This window comes from Pezoporus occidentalis, unplaced genomic scaffold, assembly GCF_034315485.1.
Source record: "Pezoporus occidentalis ecotype Australia unplaced genomic scaffold, CSIRO_AGI_Poc_V1 ctg29, whole genome shotgun sequence".
NCBI classification, from domain to species: Eukaryota; Metazoa; Chordata; class Aves; order Psittaciformes; family Psittacidae; genus Pezoporus; species Pezoporus occidentalis.
The window spans coordinates 216,517-228,653 of record NW_026914829.1 but is presented as its reverse complement, the minus strand read 5'-3'; the positions used below and the strand labels follow the sequence as shown (position 1 = coordinate 228,653).

General features: G+C 39.0%; 1 protein-coding gene across 1 annotated transcript in view; it reads right to left on the bottom strand.

Annotated features, from left to right (window-relative positions):
• EYS (eyes shut homolog) overlaps nucleotides 1-12,137 on the bottom strand; it is a 286,523-nt gene that overhangs the window by 111,203 nt on the left and 163,183 nt on the right. The window contains exon 9 of the mRNA XM_062626098.1: nucleotides 2,167-2,275. Within this exon, the coding sequence (XP_062482082.1) occupies nucleotides 2,167-2,275 (109 nt within the window). The remainder of the gene's footprint in view (nucleotides 1-2,166; nucleotides 2,276-12,137) is intronic.

Below are 12,137 nucleotides of genomic sequence, written 5' to 3'. Positions count from 1 at the left end.
TTTTTTCTGGAATTTACACATCTGTATGATTTTGCTGTTTCCTATATTGCTTTTCTCAATCTTGGATCTATGCTGCTGACAATTGCAAGTTTGGAGATACAATGAACATGAACATCACCAGACATTCCTTTACTTACAAGGCCTTTTTTTTTGAAGAGAAAGAAAAATCGTTACTTCTTTTAGAGCATGGATAAAATTATTTCAGAGTTTTCATGTGGAAGGAATTCAAAGGTAGTGGCTCAGCATTTGTTTAATTCATTTCATATCACTTGACTTTATCCCTTTTCAAACAAAACTATAACCCATCATAGTTACAGACAAGATTTGTAAACAGTTTTTGCAGACAGGCATTTTCTCTCTGCTTGTGAACCTGCTACAAAAATTAAGCAAAGCATTGGACTGGAATATAAAATGTCTATAATTAGGAAACATAGTTTCAACTCTCTTCTTGCAATGTAATATTTTTATTATTTGGCTTATTTTATGACAGCACTGACCCTGGGGGCAGATCCAGTGCACCACAGAACAACTTCAGTAGCTGTCCTGGGTTCAGCAGTAGCAGTCAATTTTTCTCCTTGGTAGCTGGTGCAGCGCTGTGTTTTGACTTTCAGCCTGGGAACAGTGCTGATAATATCGATGTTTTCGGTTGTTGCTAAGTGATGTTTACCCTGACCAAAGAGTTTGTGAGGCTCATGCTCTGCCAGGGAGGAGGGGAAGCTGAGAGGAAGCAGAGACAGGACACCTGACCCAAGCTAGCCAAAGAGGTATTCCATACCACAGCATGTCATGGCCGGGGTGGGGGGTAACTGGGAGTTACCCAGAAGGACACGGGGTCTTCTGGGTCAGAGTCGTTTCTTGGCGAGTGGTATTGTATTCTCTTCCCTTGTTATTTTCTCTTATCGTTGTCGTTGGTGGTGGCGGTGGTGATTTGTGTTGTACATTGGTTGCTGGACTGTTCTTGTCTCAACCCATAGAAGTTGCACTCTTTTGATTCTCCTCCTCATCCCTCCGGAAGCGGGGAAGGGGAGAGCTCCCGGGGCGGGGGGGCTCGATTGCTGTCAGCCCAGCACCACTCAGTGGGAGTGAGTGAACAAGCTGTCTGGCTAGGGTTTAAACCACGACAACTTCAAACCCCCATTTTGTGATATGAAATGTGGACACACTCTCCCAGCCAAAAAGAAGAAACAGAGAAGAGTTGTGGACTTTCTTAGGAGCCAAGGAAATTTCCTGATTAGGATATGAAATATTCTGATGTATGATCTTGGTGCATGACATCAAAGGTAGCTACATGTAAGTTTTTCTACTAGTAAGGTATTTATGGCTTATCTATGTAATTAGGTACTGATGGGTAAGTTCTTTCCCCATATTTTCTATACAGAAGCTGCCAATAGTGTTAGCTTTACGTTCTGCCAGAGTTAATTACCCTGAAACACAAAGTGAGAGACAAAGCAACCTTCTGCATCAGAACATCAGGCTGATCATCTGGAGTCTAGGAAAAGACAACTGATTGGTCTAACAGCAATTCTAATACAAGTTAATTCTTTATCTCAGACTGAACAAACACCTAGATACTGACTCAGGAAGAAAGAGGGAAGAAATTCCATTACTAACTAGCAGTGCAATACAGTGAGATGCACATCATGAGTGGCAACTCTCCAGCTAACTGGCCTGACTTCTAGTGAACAAATTTCCAAAATGAACTGCCAATCACAGTTCAAATTCTCAAGTCTGAAAACATTTTAAATGCATCATGCAGAAAAAACCTTGTGATGAGAGAATGCATAACAAAAAGAAGTTATGACATGGAGACAAAAAATAACAGAAAAACTCTAATTTGGGAAAGCTGGCATATTGCCCATTTATAATGTCTTCTGATTCCAGTTTCAAAATGGGGACAGCGATGAACTTTAGGCAGTTAAAATAGGATTTTCAAAATCAGTTAAATGAAATAAGTTAAAAGGAAATACTGTGGATACTTGATGTGAAAAGATACTAAAGAGAACTTAAGTTCTATGATGCTATGACATATGATGTTATCTGATGAGGAATTATATTTCTTCCATTAGAAAAAGTTAGAATACTTATTCTCCTTTGAGAATAAAAAGTTCAGATGTTGATGAAATGTTCAAAGCAAATTAACTGTTTTTTGATATTTTGCAGACTCACCTGAGTTTTTTGATATAAAAGAGAAAGTCTGTGTTGTACAGGAGGATTTCCATCTACAGCCATTTCAATCATACAGTAGCCTTCAGGACTGCTCACAGGCAACATATAACTGGAAGGAAATGGAAGGTATCATTACTACTTACACTATTGACAGCAGAGTGTCCAAACCTCACACAGCAAAAGCAAGGTGAAAAAGATGTTTCTGCCTCTGTAAAGAATGACAATCTTTGGACACTAATAATTCCAGTTTCATGCCTGCTTGGACTACCCAGGAGACAAAATATGCAAGTTTCTTCTATCATCCCTCTTTTATTTGCTTTCCTACTGATTTTGACTTGGGTGTTTGAAATGTACACAAAGAAGAAAGAAATCTTTACATATGTAAGTGGGTATTGATAAATTTTAAGTGCTAACTGTGGCTGACATATGGTCCCACTGGTATAGAGAATGTTGGATGAGTAACATCAACGCTGAATGATGCTGAACTCCCTCAATGGAAATTTCCTTTTCCTGCCCTACAGGGGAAACAGAAATAGAATAAGAAATGAAAGGCTGCATGCCTCTGAGCAGCAAGATTATGCTGTGATACAGTTATCGCTACTTGGGAAGCATGTTGTTAATGAAAACTGGTACTGAGCTTCAGAGATAAAGATGAATATAAGGTTAAGAGAATTTGTAAATACTAGAGAGCATTCAATGAAACACTGAGAATTCTTCAGGTTCTTCCTATGTTGAGATCCTAAAAAAATGCAATTTATAGTATCAGCAATAAAAATTCAATTCAACAAGATGATTTTCAAATATACTGGGTTTGTATTTAGAAAGGAAACTTACATAAATGTTATCACAACGATGGCAGAATAAGAGAATAGTAGTGAATAGATTCTTTTAAACTGAGCTTTGCTAGTTCTGAAGACTGCTTCCCAGTTCCATTTTGCCTCAGTTTTATTTTTCACAACCTTTATAACAGAATGCGACGGACCTCCTATTAGGAGGTGTGCTGAGGTTTACTGACTACATGCACTTTGTACATGAAATCCTATTCAATCAAATCCATACATTTTGGTTTCCAGAGTAAGGCTTTTAATAAGAACAATGTTAAATTCTTGTGTAGCATTTCACAAATGCTACACAAAAGATTTTACAAGAGATTCTGAAAAAAAACCAAGTCATATATATATACTGACAAATTTTCTTTTTTTTTTTTTTTTTAATTTGGACAAATAGTAAAGGAGAATTGAAGGAAACTCATAAACTATTTTGTGTTGGGGTAGACTAAGTTTTATGTTAGGCCATAGATGTATGAAAGAGCTAACATTTTTTAAAACCCATTATGTCCTGAACACTAGAAGCATAGATTACTGTTCCTAAAAATGACCTCAGCACAGCCAAGCACAAATTTGTCTTTGAATAATCCTGAATAAACAGCAAGACCTACCATGCTCTCAAATGCCTCCCCTTTCATACACCACACCTTGCTGGTTGTGCACAGCTGCTGTTGTATGATTTATCCCATATAATGCCCTGAGCTTTGTTTTTCTACTCTTGTGTCTATGATCTTACTGTTTCATTCGCTTTCTGTAGATTCAGTATGAAATTTAGTCTCAGTTTGCACCTCCGAAGTTAGTGGGAACATTGTATTGACATAAATGGATATACTATTGGTCTCCTAATGAATATTTACAGCATTCACTGCAGTGCAGTGATTTCTGAGAAAGTCTTATTTGCAGTATATCTGTGTCAGCAGGTGATGCACCCATATTAATAAATCCTACCTTTCCAATGGTTATATTGCTTCTGGTTCCAGAGTAAATTCAGTCAATATTAATTCATTGACTTTTCACTGTGCTCTGCTGCACGGAGTTGAAATGTGCTAAGTTATTTCACCTTTGTGAATATGCAACACTTTTCCTATTTTTGAGCCAGGAAAAGCAATGTTTTTAATTTTGTTTTTAAAGACCGAGCTATTTCAATGGCATATTCTACTATCACTTTTTGAAATGTGATCTAGACCCCTAGATTTTCAAATATGTTTGAAAAATATTATTTTTTCTTTCTTATTTAAGTTAAAAAAAAAAGAAAGGTCATGTTGTTTTAAGTATATTTTAAGTTCCTTCTCGTGTAGTCTAAAATTAGCATAGCATTCTGCTTTTGAGTGTAAGGAACAAGAAGCAATGTGTGCTGTTCTGAGGATCACCTAATTTTCACAATTCCATTATAAAATGTGAACTGATTAAACAGAAGTTCCTCCTTAAAAATAATGGGTAGAAGGGAAAATAGTTTTGTGATTGCAATTTAGATACTTGGAATAAGGACAATTTTGGAGGAAGTACTTTCAGCTACTGTGGTTTCCAACCAATTCTTGATATATAATATATACTTCAAATTTTATTTATTATTCCTACTTGTATTTCATCTGCTGGGAATTGTCCAGGTAAATCACAGTGTATAAACTTTCTCACTTGAAAGAAAATCAGCTCATTTAGGACTTGCAGGGGAAATATAACTCATAACCTTTCCTTGATGCTATCTACTCTGAGTGGATACTTTAGTATAGACTTAACATACTCCTGGCAAAGCCTAACCTCTGCCTTGTCCCAGCATTTTAGTAAGGTTTCTGAAGTCTGTATCTGCTGCAATTTCTAAATCAGTTTATGGTTTAACCCTTATATTACATAACAGTCCAGCCCACTAAGAACATACGTTCAAGTGATGCAGAAAAGTTAGTAGAGAAAAATGTTATCTAATGGAAAAGAAAAGAACAATATGGTCTGTGCCAGTTTGATCATATTCAAGGAATTATCCATTCAAGCCAAATTCAGCATTGTAAACTTTCACTACAAATGGCTGGCATTCAGACAGTTTCATTGTCTTATACACATAATTTCTCATTTTAATTCTGTGCTAGTGAAAAAAAAAAAAAGAAAGTGGAAGATTAAAAATAGGTACAATCAAAATAAGCCTTAAATATACTTCAGGCTGACATGGTTTTTACTGCAGTATGTTTATGTAGACAAGCCAAGTACCCTAAATTCATATAGATAATAACACAGTCACCCCTACACAGGCATACCTGGTGATCCATTCTACCTTTAAATGTGTCAGAAAAAAAAGAAAAAAAAAATTACCAAAGATCCCCAGTCCCTATAAACAGCAGCTATTACCCAATGATTATGATCATTAGGTCTCAACTTCACAAAGGGAATAAAGCCTTTCTTTTATTTTTAAGATATGGCAATGGAATCTCAAACAAAAGAACTGATTTGTTTGATGTCAACAAGTAGATTATAGTGACTAAGTTGTGAGGAAAAAACCCCACAGGCTGTAAGCAGCAATGCACTGCCCTGGATATGGAGTGCACATTTGGAATGCTACCTACTTTCTTTAGCATTTGTGCCTTTCTGTGCAAGGATTTCCAAGCAAGTAATACCAGGAATTCCTCTCTGTCTTGTGTCAGAAAGGAAAAAATGTCATTTGAAATGTGAACAGAATGAATATTTTTCATGCTTACAGTACCACAAAATTAGGACTGTTTGAATTTGCTAGATTACTTGAATATGTTTAGAATGGCTTTTAGAAAGAGGCAGAGCATGGAAAATTACAGCCCAAAAAGACAGTTTTCTGAGAAAATTATGAAAATAATGAAAAATGGCAATTAAACCAGAAATGCTTTCTCTATCTTTAGTATAGCATTTAAACCCACAAAGTGCTACAGTATAGACATATGCAAGACATAATTATGATAGCTTCTTTAAAAAATAACAGAAAAAAGAATGTACTTGAAATATTCTGTGACAGAAATGACCTGAACTAAAATACAGCTTCATGTAGCTCTATAACTAATCTAAACTAAGATTAAATTTGTCTTTATCTTGCAACTGGATAAATGCTGTTGTATTATTTCATGCATCTCATAGAAGATTGAAATCCATTATCCACATTAGAAAAGAGAAAATGGAACTAATGATTTATTCTCTTGACATTTTTTCTTTATTTTTCTAATTAACCTTATATTATGAGATGCTGACCTCACATTAAGAACACCTGAGATGAAACTGGCTAATCACTGACATCTTTAAATTTTGAAGTATTTTTAGTTCAGTTGTACTTTTTCACTCATTTAGATGCTGAAGGCATTTCAGTCCATCTGCCTCACATCTCGGTGGTGTATTTCAGTTGCATTCAAAGCCAGTGTATTTTTCCGACCAGAGACAGCGACAGGAGAGAATGTAATGTGATTCCTACTGCACGATTATTTTGTCAGGCAACAAAATAGTGAATCATGCACATCATACACATAATGATATAAAAAGGATTTACAGGCCAGTAGAGAACTGAGTGTGTGGGGAGTAGTTATAGGAAATTAGTGTGGGGTGGGGATCTAATGGACTGTTAGGCACAATAATCTAAATAGGTCTAGAGCCATGTGGAGCTAAACCTGTTCCTGTAATGTACAGGCCTGATGTACGGTTTGTTTCCACAATTTGAAATAAGAAGAGGTTCAGCCTTCCTTTCTATGCTTGCCTTAGAATAACTTGATTTTTTTCATAGCTGCTGTGGATTTTATATAAAGTAGTTAAGAACAAGAATTAACAAAGCGTTTTTTTTACAGGGGCTGTTTAGAATCATAGAATCATAGAATCGTTAGGGTTGGAAGGGACCTTAAGATCATCTAGTTCCAACCCCCCTGCCGTGGGCAGGGACACCTTACGCCAAATCATATCACCCAAGGCCTCGTCCAACCTGGCCTTGAACACTGCCAGGGATGGAGCATTCACAACTACCCTGGGCAACCTATTCCAGTGCCTCACCACCCTAACAGGAAAGAATTTCCTTCTTATATCCAACCTAAACTTCCCCTGTTTAAGTTTGAACCCGTTACCCCTTGTCCTATCAATACAGTCTGTAATGAAGAGACCCTGCCCAGCATCCCTATTGGCCCCCTTCAGATACTGGAAGGCTGCTATGAGGTCTCCACGCAGCCTTCTCTTCTCCAGGCTGAACAGCCCCATCTTCCTCAGCCTGTCTTCATACAGGAGGTGCTCCAGTCCCTGATCATCCTCGTGGTCCTTCTCTGGACTTGTTACAACAGTTCCATGTCCCTTTTGTGTTGAGGACACCAGAACTGCACACAGCACTCCACATGAGGTCTCAGAAGAGCAGAGTAGTGGGGCAGAATCACCTCCTTCAACCTGCTGGTCACGTTCCTTTTGATGCAGCCCAGGATATGGTTGGCTTTCAGGGCTGCAAGCGCACACTGCCAGCTCATGTTCATTTTCTCATCAACCAATACCCCCAAGTCCTTCTCTACAGGGCTGCTCTGAATCTCTTCTCTGCCCAACCTGTAGCTGTGCCTGGGATTGCTCCGACCCAGGTGTAGGACCTTGCACTTGGCATGGTTAAACCTCATGAGGTTGGCATCAGCCCACCTCACAAGCGTGTCAAGGTCCCTCTGGATGGCATTCCTTCCCTCCAGTGTATCAACTGAACCACACAGCTTGGTGTCATCGGCAAACTTGCTGAGGGCGCACTCAATCCCACTGTCCATGTCAGCGACAAAGATGTTGAACAAGACCGGTCCCAACATCGATCCCTGAGGGACACCACTCGTTACTGGTCTCCAGCTGGACATTGAGCCATTGACCACAGCTCTTTGTGTGCAGCCATCCAGCCAGTTCTTTACCCACCGAGTGGTCCATCCACCAAATTGATGCCGCTCCAATTTAGAGACAAGGATGTTGTGTGGGACAGTGTCGAATGCTTTACACAAGTCCAGGTAGATGACATCAACTGCTCTACTCCTGTCCATCAGTTCTGTAGCCCCATCATAGAAGGCCACCAAATTGGTCAGGCAGGATTTCCCCTTAGTGAAGCCATGCTGGCTGTCACCAAGCACCTTGCTGTTTTTCATGTGCCTTAGCATGCCTTCCAGGAGAATCTGCTCCAAGATTTTGCCAGGCACAGAGGGGAGACTGACTGGTCTGTAATTCCCTGGGTCATCCATTTTCCCCTTCTTGAAAATGGGGGTTATATTTCCCTTTTTCCAGTCATCGGGAACTTCACCTGACTGCCATGATTTCTCAAATATGATGGCCAGCGGCTTTGCAACTTCATTTGCCAGCTCCTTCAGGGCCCGTGAATGGATCTCATCAGGACCCATGGACTTGTGCATGTTCAGATTTTTAAGATGGTCTCGAACCAGTTCCTCTCCTATAGTGGGCGCAAGGTCTTCATTCTCATAGTCCCTGCATCTGCCTTTCAAGACTTGGGTGGTTTGGTCAGAGCCTTTGCCAGTGAAGACCGAGGCAAAGAAGTCATTCAGAACCTCAGCCTTCTCCAAATCCCGTGTAGCCAGTTCTCCCGAGAGCTTCCTGAGGGGGCCTACATTCTCCCTAGTCTGTTTTGTATTTGCTATGTACTTGTAGAATCCCTTCCTGTTATCTTTAATACCTCTAGCCAGGTTTAATTCTAACGGAGCCTTAGCTTTCCTAACCTGGTCCCTAGCTTCTCGGACAACATCCCTGTACTCTTCCCATGCCACCTGTCCTTGCTTCCACTTATTATAAGCCTCTTTTTTCAATTGAATTTTCCTCAGGAGCTCCTTATCCATCCAAGGAGGTCTCCTGGCCCTCCTGCTGCACTCCCTTCTGGTTGGGATGCAACACTCTTGAGCTTGCAGCAGGTGATCCTGGTTTCTTTACAAAAGACTCGTGGACCTTGACAGATGCAAAACAGAAGTTATAAAGAGTGATTACTCTTTATAACTAGTTACTTCTTGACTAATTATGTGTATGAACACTGAATTTCTATCAAAATGCAATGTTTACTTAACACAGTTATACCTATGACATATACCTGTGAATATTAAGTACTGGATTAATTTCAGCCTGGAAGTAATACAGAAAGACATCATCTTAACCCAGCTAAGATTGAGGCATTTCTAAATGAAATGTTACCTGTTATAACCTTGCTTGAGCAAATGTTTTAGCTTAAATTATCACAGCTACTTCACCTGGAAATGTAATCATACTTTTTTTTTCTTTCAAACTAGTCACCAGGTGGCACTCAAGGAACACAGTAGAAAGAATGAAGGCAAAATTCCTACTAATGTCTCTTCTAATCATTGGAGAGAGACTGACTTAAGCCCTAATTGATAGCATGATTGTTTCAGCTTCCAGTTTATATCAAGGGAAACACAGTAAAGTGTCTTAAGCTGATTACATATTTGACAATGTGGATGAGTATAGGTCTGGAGACTGGAACTTCTGGATGACTTTTATCTGCATTCAGGCATTATAATTATCTAATGTAATCATGTAGAAATGGTGTGTTAATGGTTGTGTAAACATACTTAAGGAAATTTAGTTTATAGCAATTATGTTTTCTATATAGTGTTGAAGGTGCAGCCATATTTCTAACCCATTAAGGAGAGGCATAACAAAATTAAAATGTCAGATCATCAGGTATAAAAAAACCACTACCATTTTAACAAGAAACAGCCTCTGTTCTTATCCACACTAAATTATTATGGTAAAGGATTTTTCTGTGCACAGATCACTCACTACTAGCAGACCAGGATTTCTGGTCTTCTGGAAAATGATTACGAAGTAGTTATATATTACTGTCTATTTTCTAATGCCACAGTTGGAGGATTATATTTAGAACTATTTGTTATTTTCTTCCCTACAAACTGACAAACACTAGCCCAACTTAACAGCTCAACTTAGGAAAAAAATCCTCATAAAAATCCTCCTTACTGAAAAAAGTGTTGATATTAAAGACACAATATAAAATGTCTCCTGGAGAACACTGAAACAGTGGATTCATCTACATCCTTGATTAACCAGAGCAGTTGTCAAGGGAACATCTAAACAACTGTCAAGAAATACAGGAGAATTTTCAAGAGCAGTGATTTTACTTTTGACTGAACACATTGAATTCACAAGTGTGAAAATCTGTACTGCATCTTACAGTTTTCATAACCTCTTAGTACTTCTTTCTAAAATTCTTGCACTTACTATTTTTTTCCTTAATATATATATATATATATAAATCATTATTAAAAACATACTTACTCTTCCTAAAATTAAATTCAACATGCTGCTTTCATGGAAGCTTTCATGTGTCTACTTTATTTTATTTCAACAAGGTCAAATTTTGGTATTTCTTACCACTTTCAATTACAGCACTAAGAACTGACAATTATAAAAATGAATGTTTCATTTTATGCCTGACATTTTATTTGAAACATCTGTCATAACCTGCAGTATTTAACACAAATATCAGGTTTTCTAGTTGCTATGAGCTGACCGAACTGTAAAAAAAAAAGGAGAAAGAAAAAAAAAAAAAAGAAGTATGTGAAGGTTTGGATTGCATTTGGGGATGATAAATTCCAGCTGATCCTGAATTTGTTCTAGGCTTGCAGCTCCAGCCAGTTGCACATAAATCTGTGGGCCTGATGGGATTCCTCCAGGGTACTGAAGGAACTGGATGATGTTAATGAAGGACCTCTTGCCATTATTTTATAATAGTCCTGGGATTCTGGAGAGGTCTCAGTCAACCTGAAGCTGGCAAATGTCCCAGTTTTCAAGAAAGAAAAAGAAGACCCTGGTAATTACACTCCTGTCAGTCTCACTTTAGTACCTGACAAAATATGGAGAAGGGTATTCTGGGAATTATTGAAAACGACTTCAGAGACAATGGTCATAGCCAATAGTTCATGAGGGGAAAGCCCTTATGATAAGATAAGGTCACCCACGTAACTGACCGAGGAAAGCCAATAGATATGGTGGCTTTGGATTTTAGCAAAGCTTTTGATGCTGTTTTTCGCAGTCCAGCACACAGCTAGACAAGTTCGTAATACGTTGGGTGAGCAATTGGCTGATTGGTGGGGCTCAGAGACAGAATAAATGGGGTTACATCAGGCTGGCAGCCAGTCACCAGTGAGGTTCCCCTGGGTTCAATTTTAGGGACAATTCTCTTTAAAGTTTTTGTAAATTACCTGTATTCAGGAATCAAAGGTACATTAAGTAAGTTTTCCCATGATACTAAACTAGGAAGAGCTGTGGATTCCTTTGAGGGTAGTCTTTACTTACAGAGAGAGGCTTTATAGAGAGATCTGGATAGACTAGAGAGCTGGGCAATCATCAGCTGCATGAAATTTAACAGGATCAGGTTCTGGATTCTCCATGTAGGATGGGACAATCCTGAGAGTCTGAGAAGAGCCCTGCAAAAAGATCTGGGGTTTTGGGTTGATGGCAAGTTGAATATGAGTCAACAGTGTGCTCTGACAGCCAAAAGGGCCAACTGTGTCCTAGAGTGCATATAGTACAGTATATCTAGCCAGCTGAGGGAGATGATTGTCTAACTCTACGCTGCATTGGTGTGACCCCATCTTGAGTACTGTGTGTTGTTTTGGGTGCCTCAACATAAGAAGGACACCAGAAAATTAAGAGTGTGTGCAGAGAGAAGTGACCAAGATGGTGAAAAGTCTTGAGGGCAAAACTTATGAGGAGTGGCTGAGGTCCCAGTTTGTTCAGCTTGGAGAAGAGAAGGCTGAGGGCTGACCTCATTGAAGGCTACAGCTTCCTCAAAGTGGGCAGTGGAGTGGGAGATTATGATCTCCTCTCCCTTATGGACAGTGGTAGAACATGAGGAAATTAAATGAAGCTGTGTCAGGGAAAGTTCAGACTGGATGTTAGGAAAAGATTCTTCATTGATAATGGTTGATCATTGGAATAAGGTCCCCCGGCAAGTGGTCATGGCACCATGGCTGTCAGAGTTCAAGGAGCATTTAGACAATGCTGTTAGTCAAATGGTTTAGTTTAAGGTAGTCCTGTGAGGAGCAGGGAGTTGGACTCAATGATCCTCATGGGTCCCTTTCAACTTGAGATATTACGATTCTATGATTAGTTGTCAGAGGTCTGGGTTTGGAGAAGAAAAGAAACCCTAGCTATAAAAGGCTCTTCTGA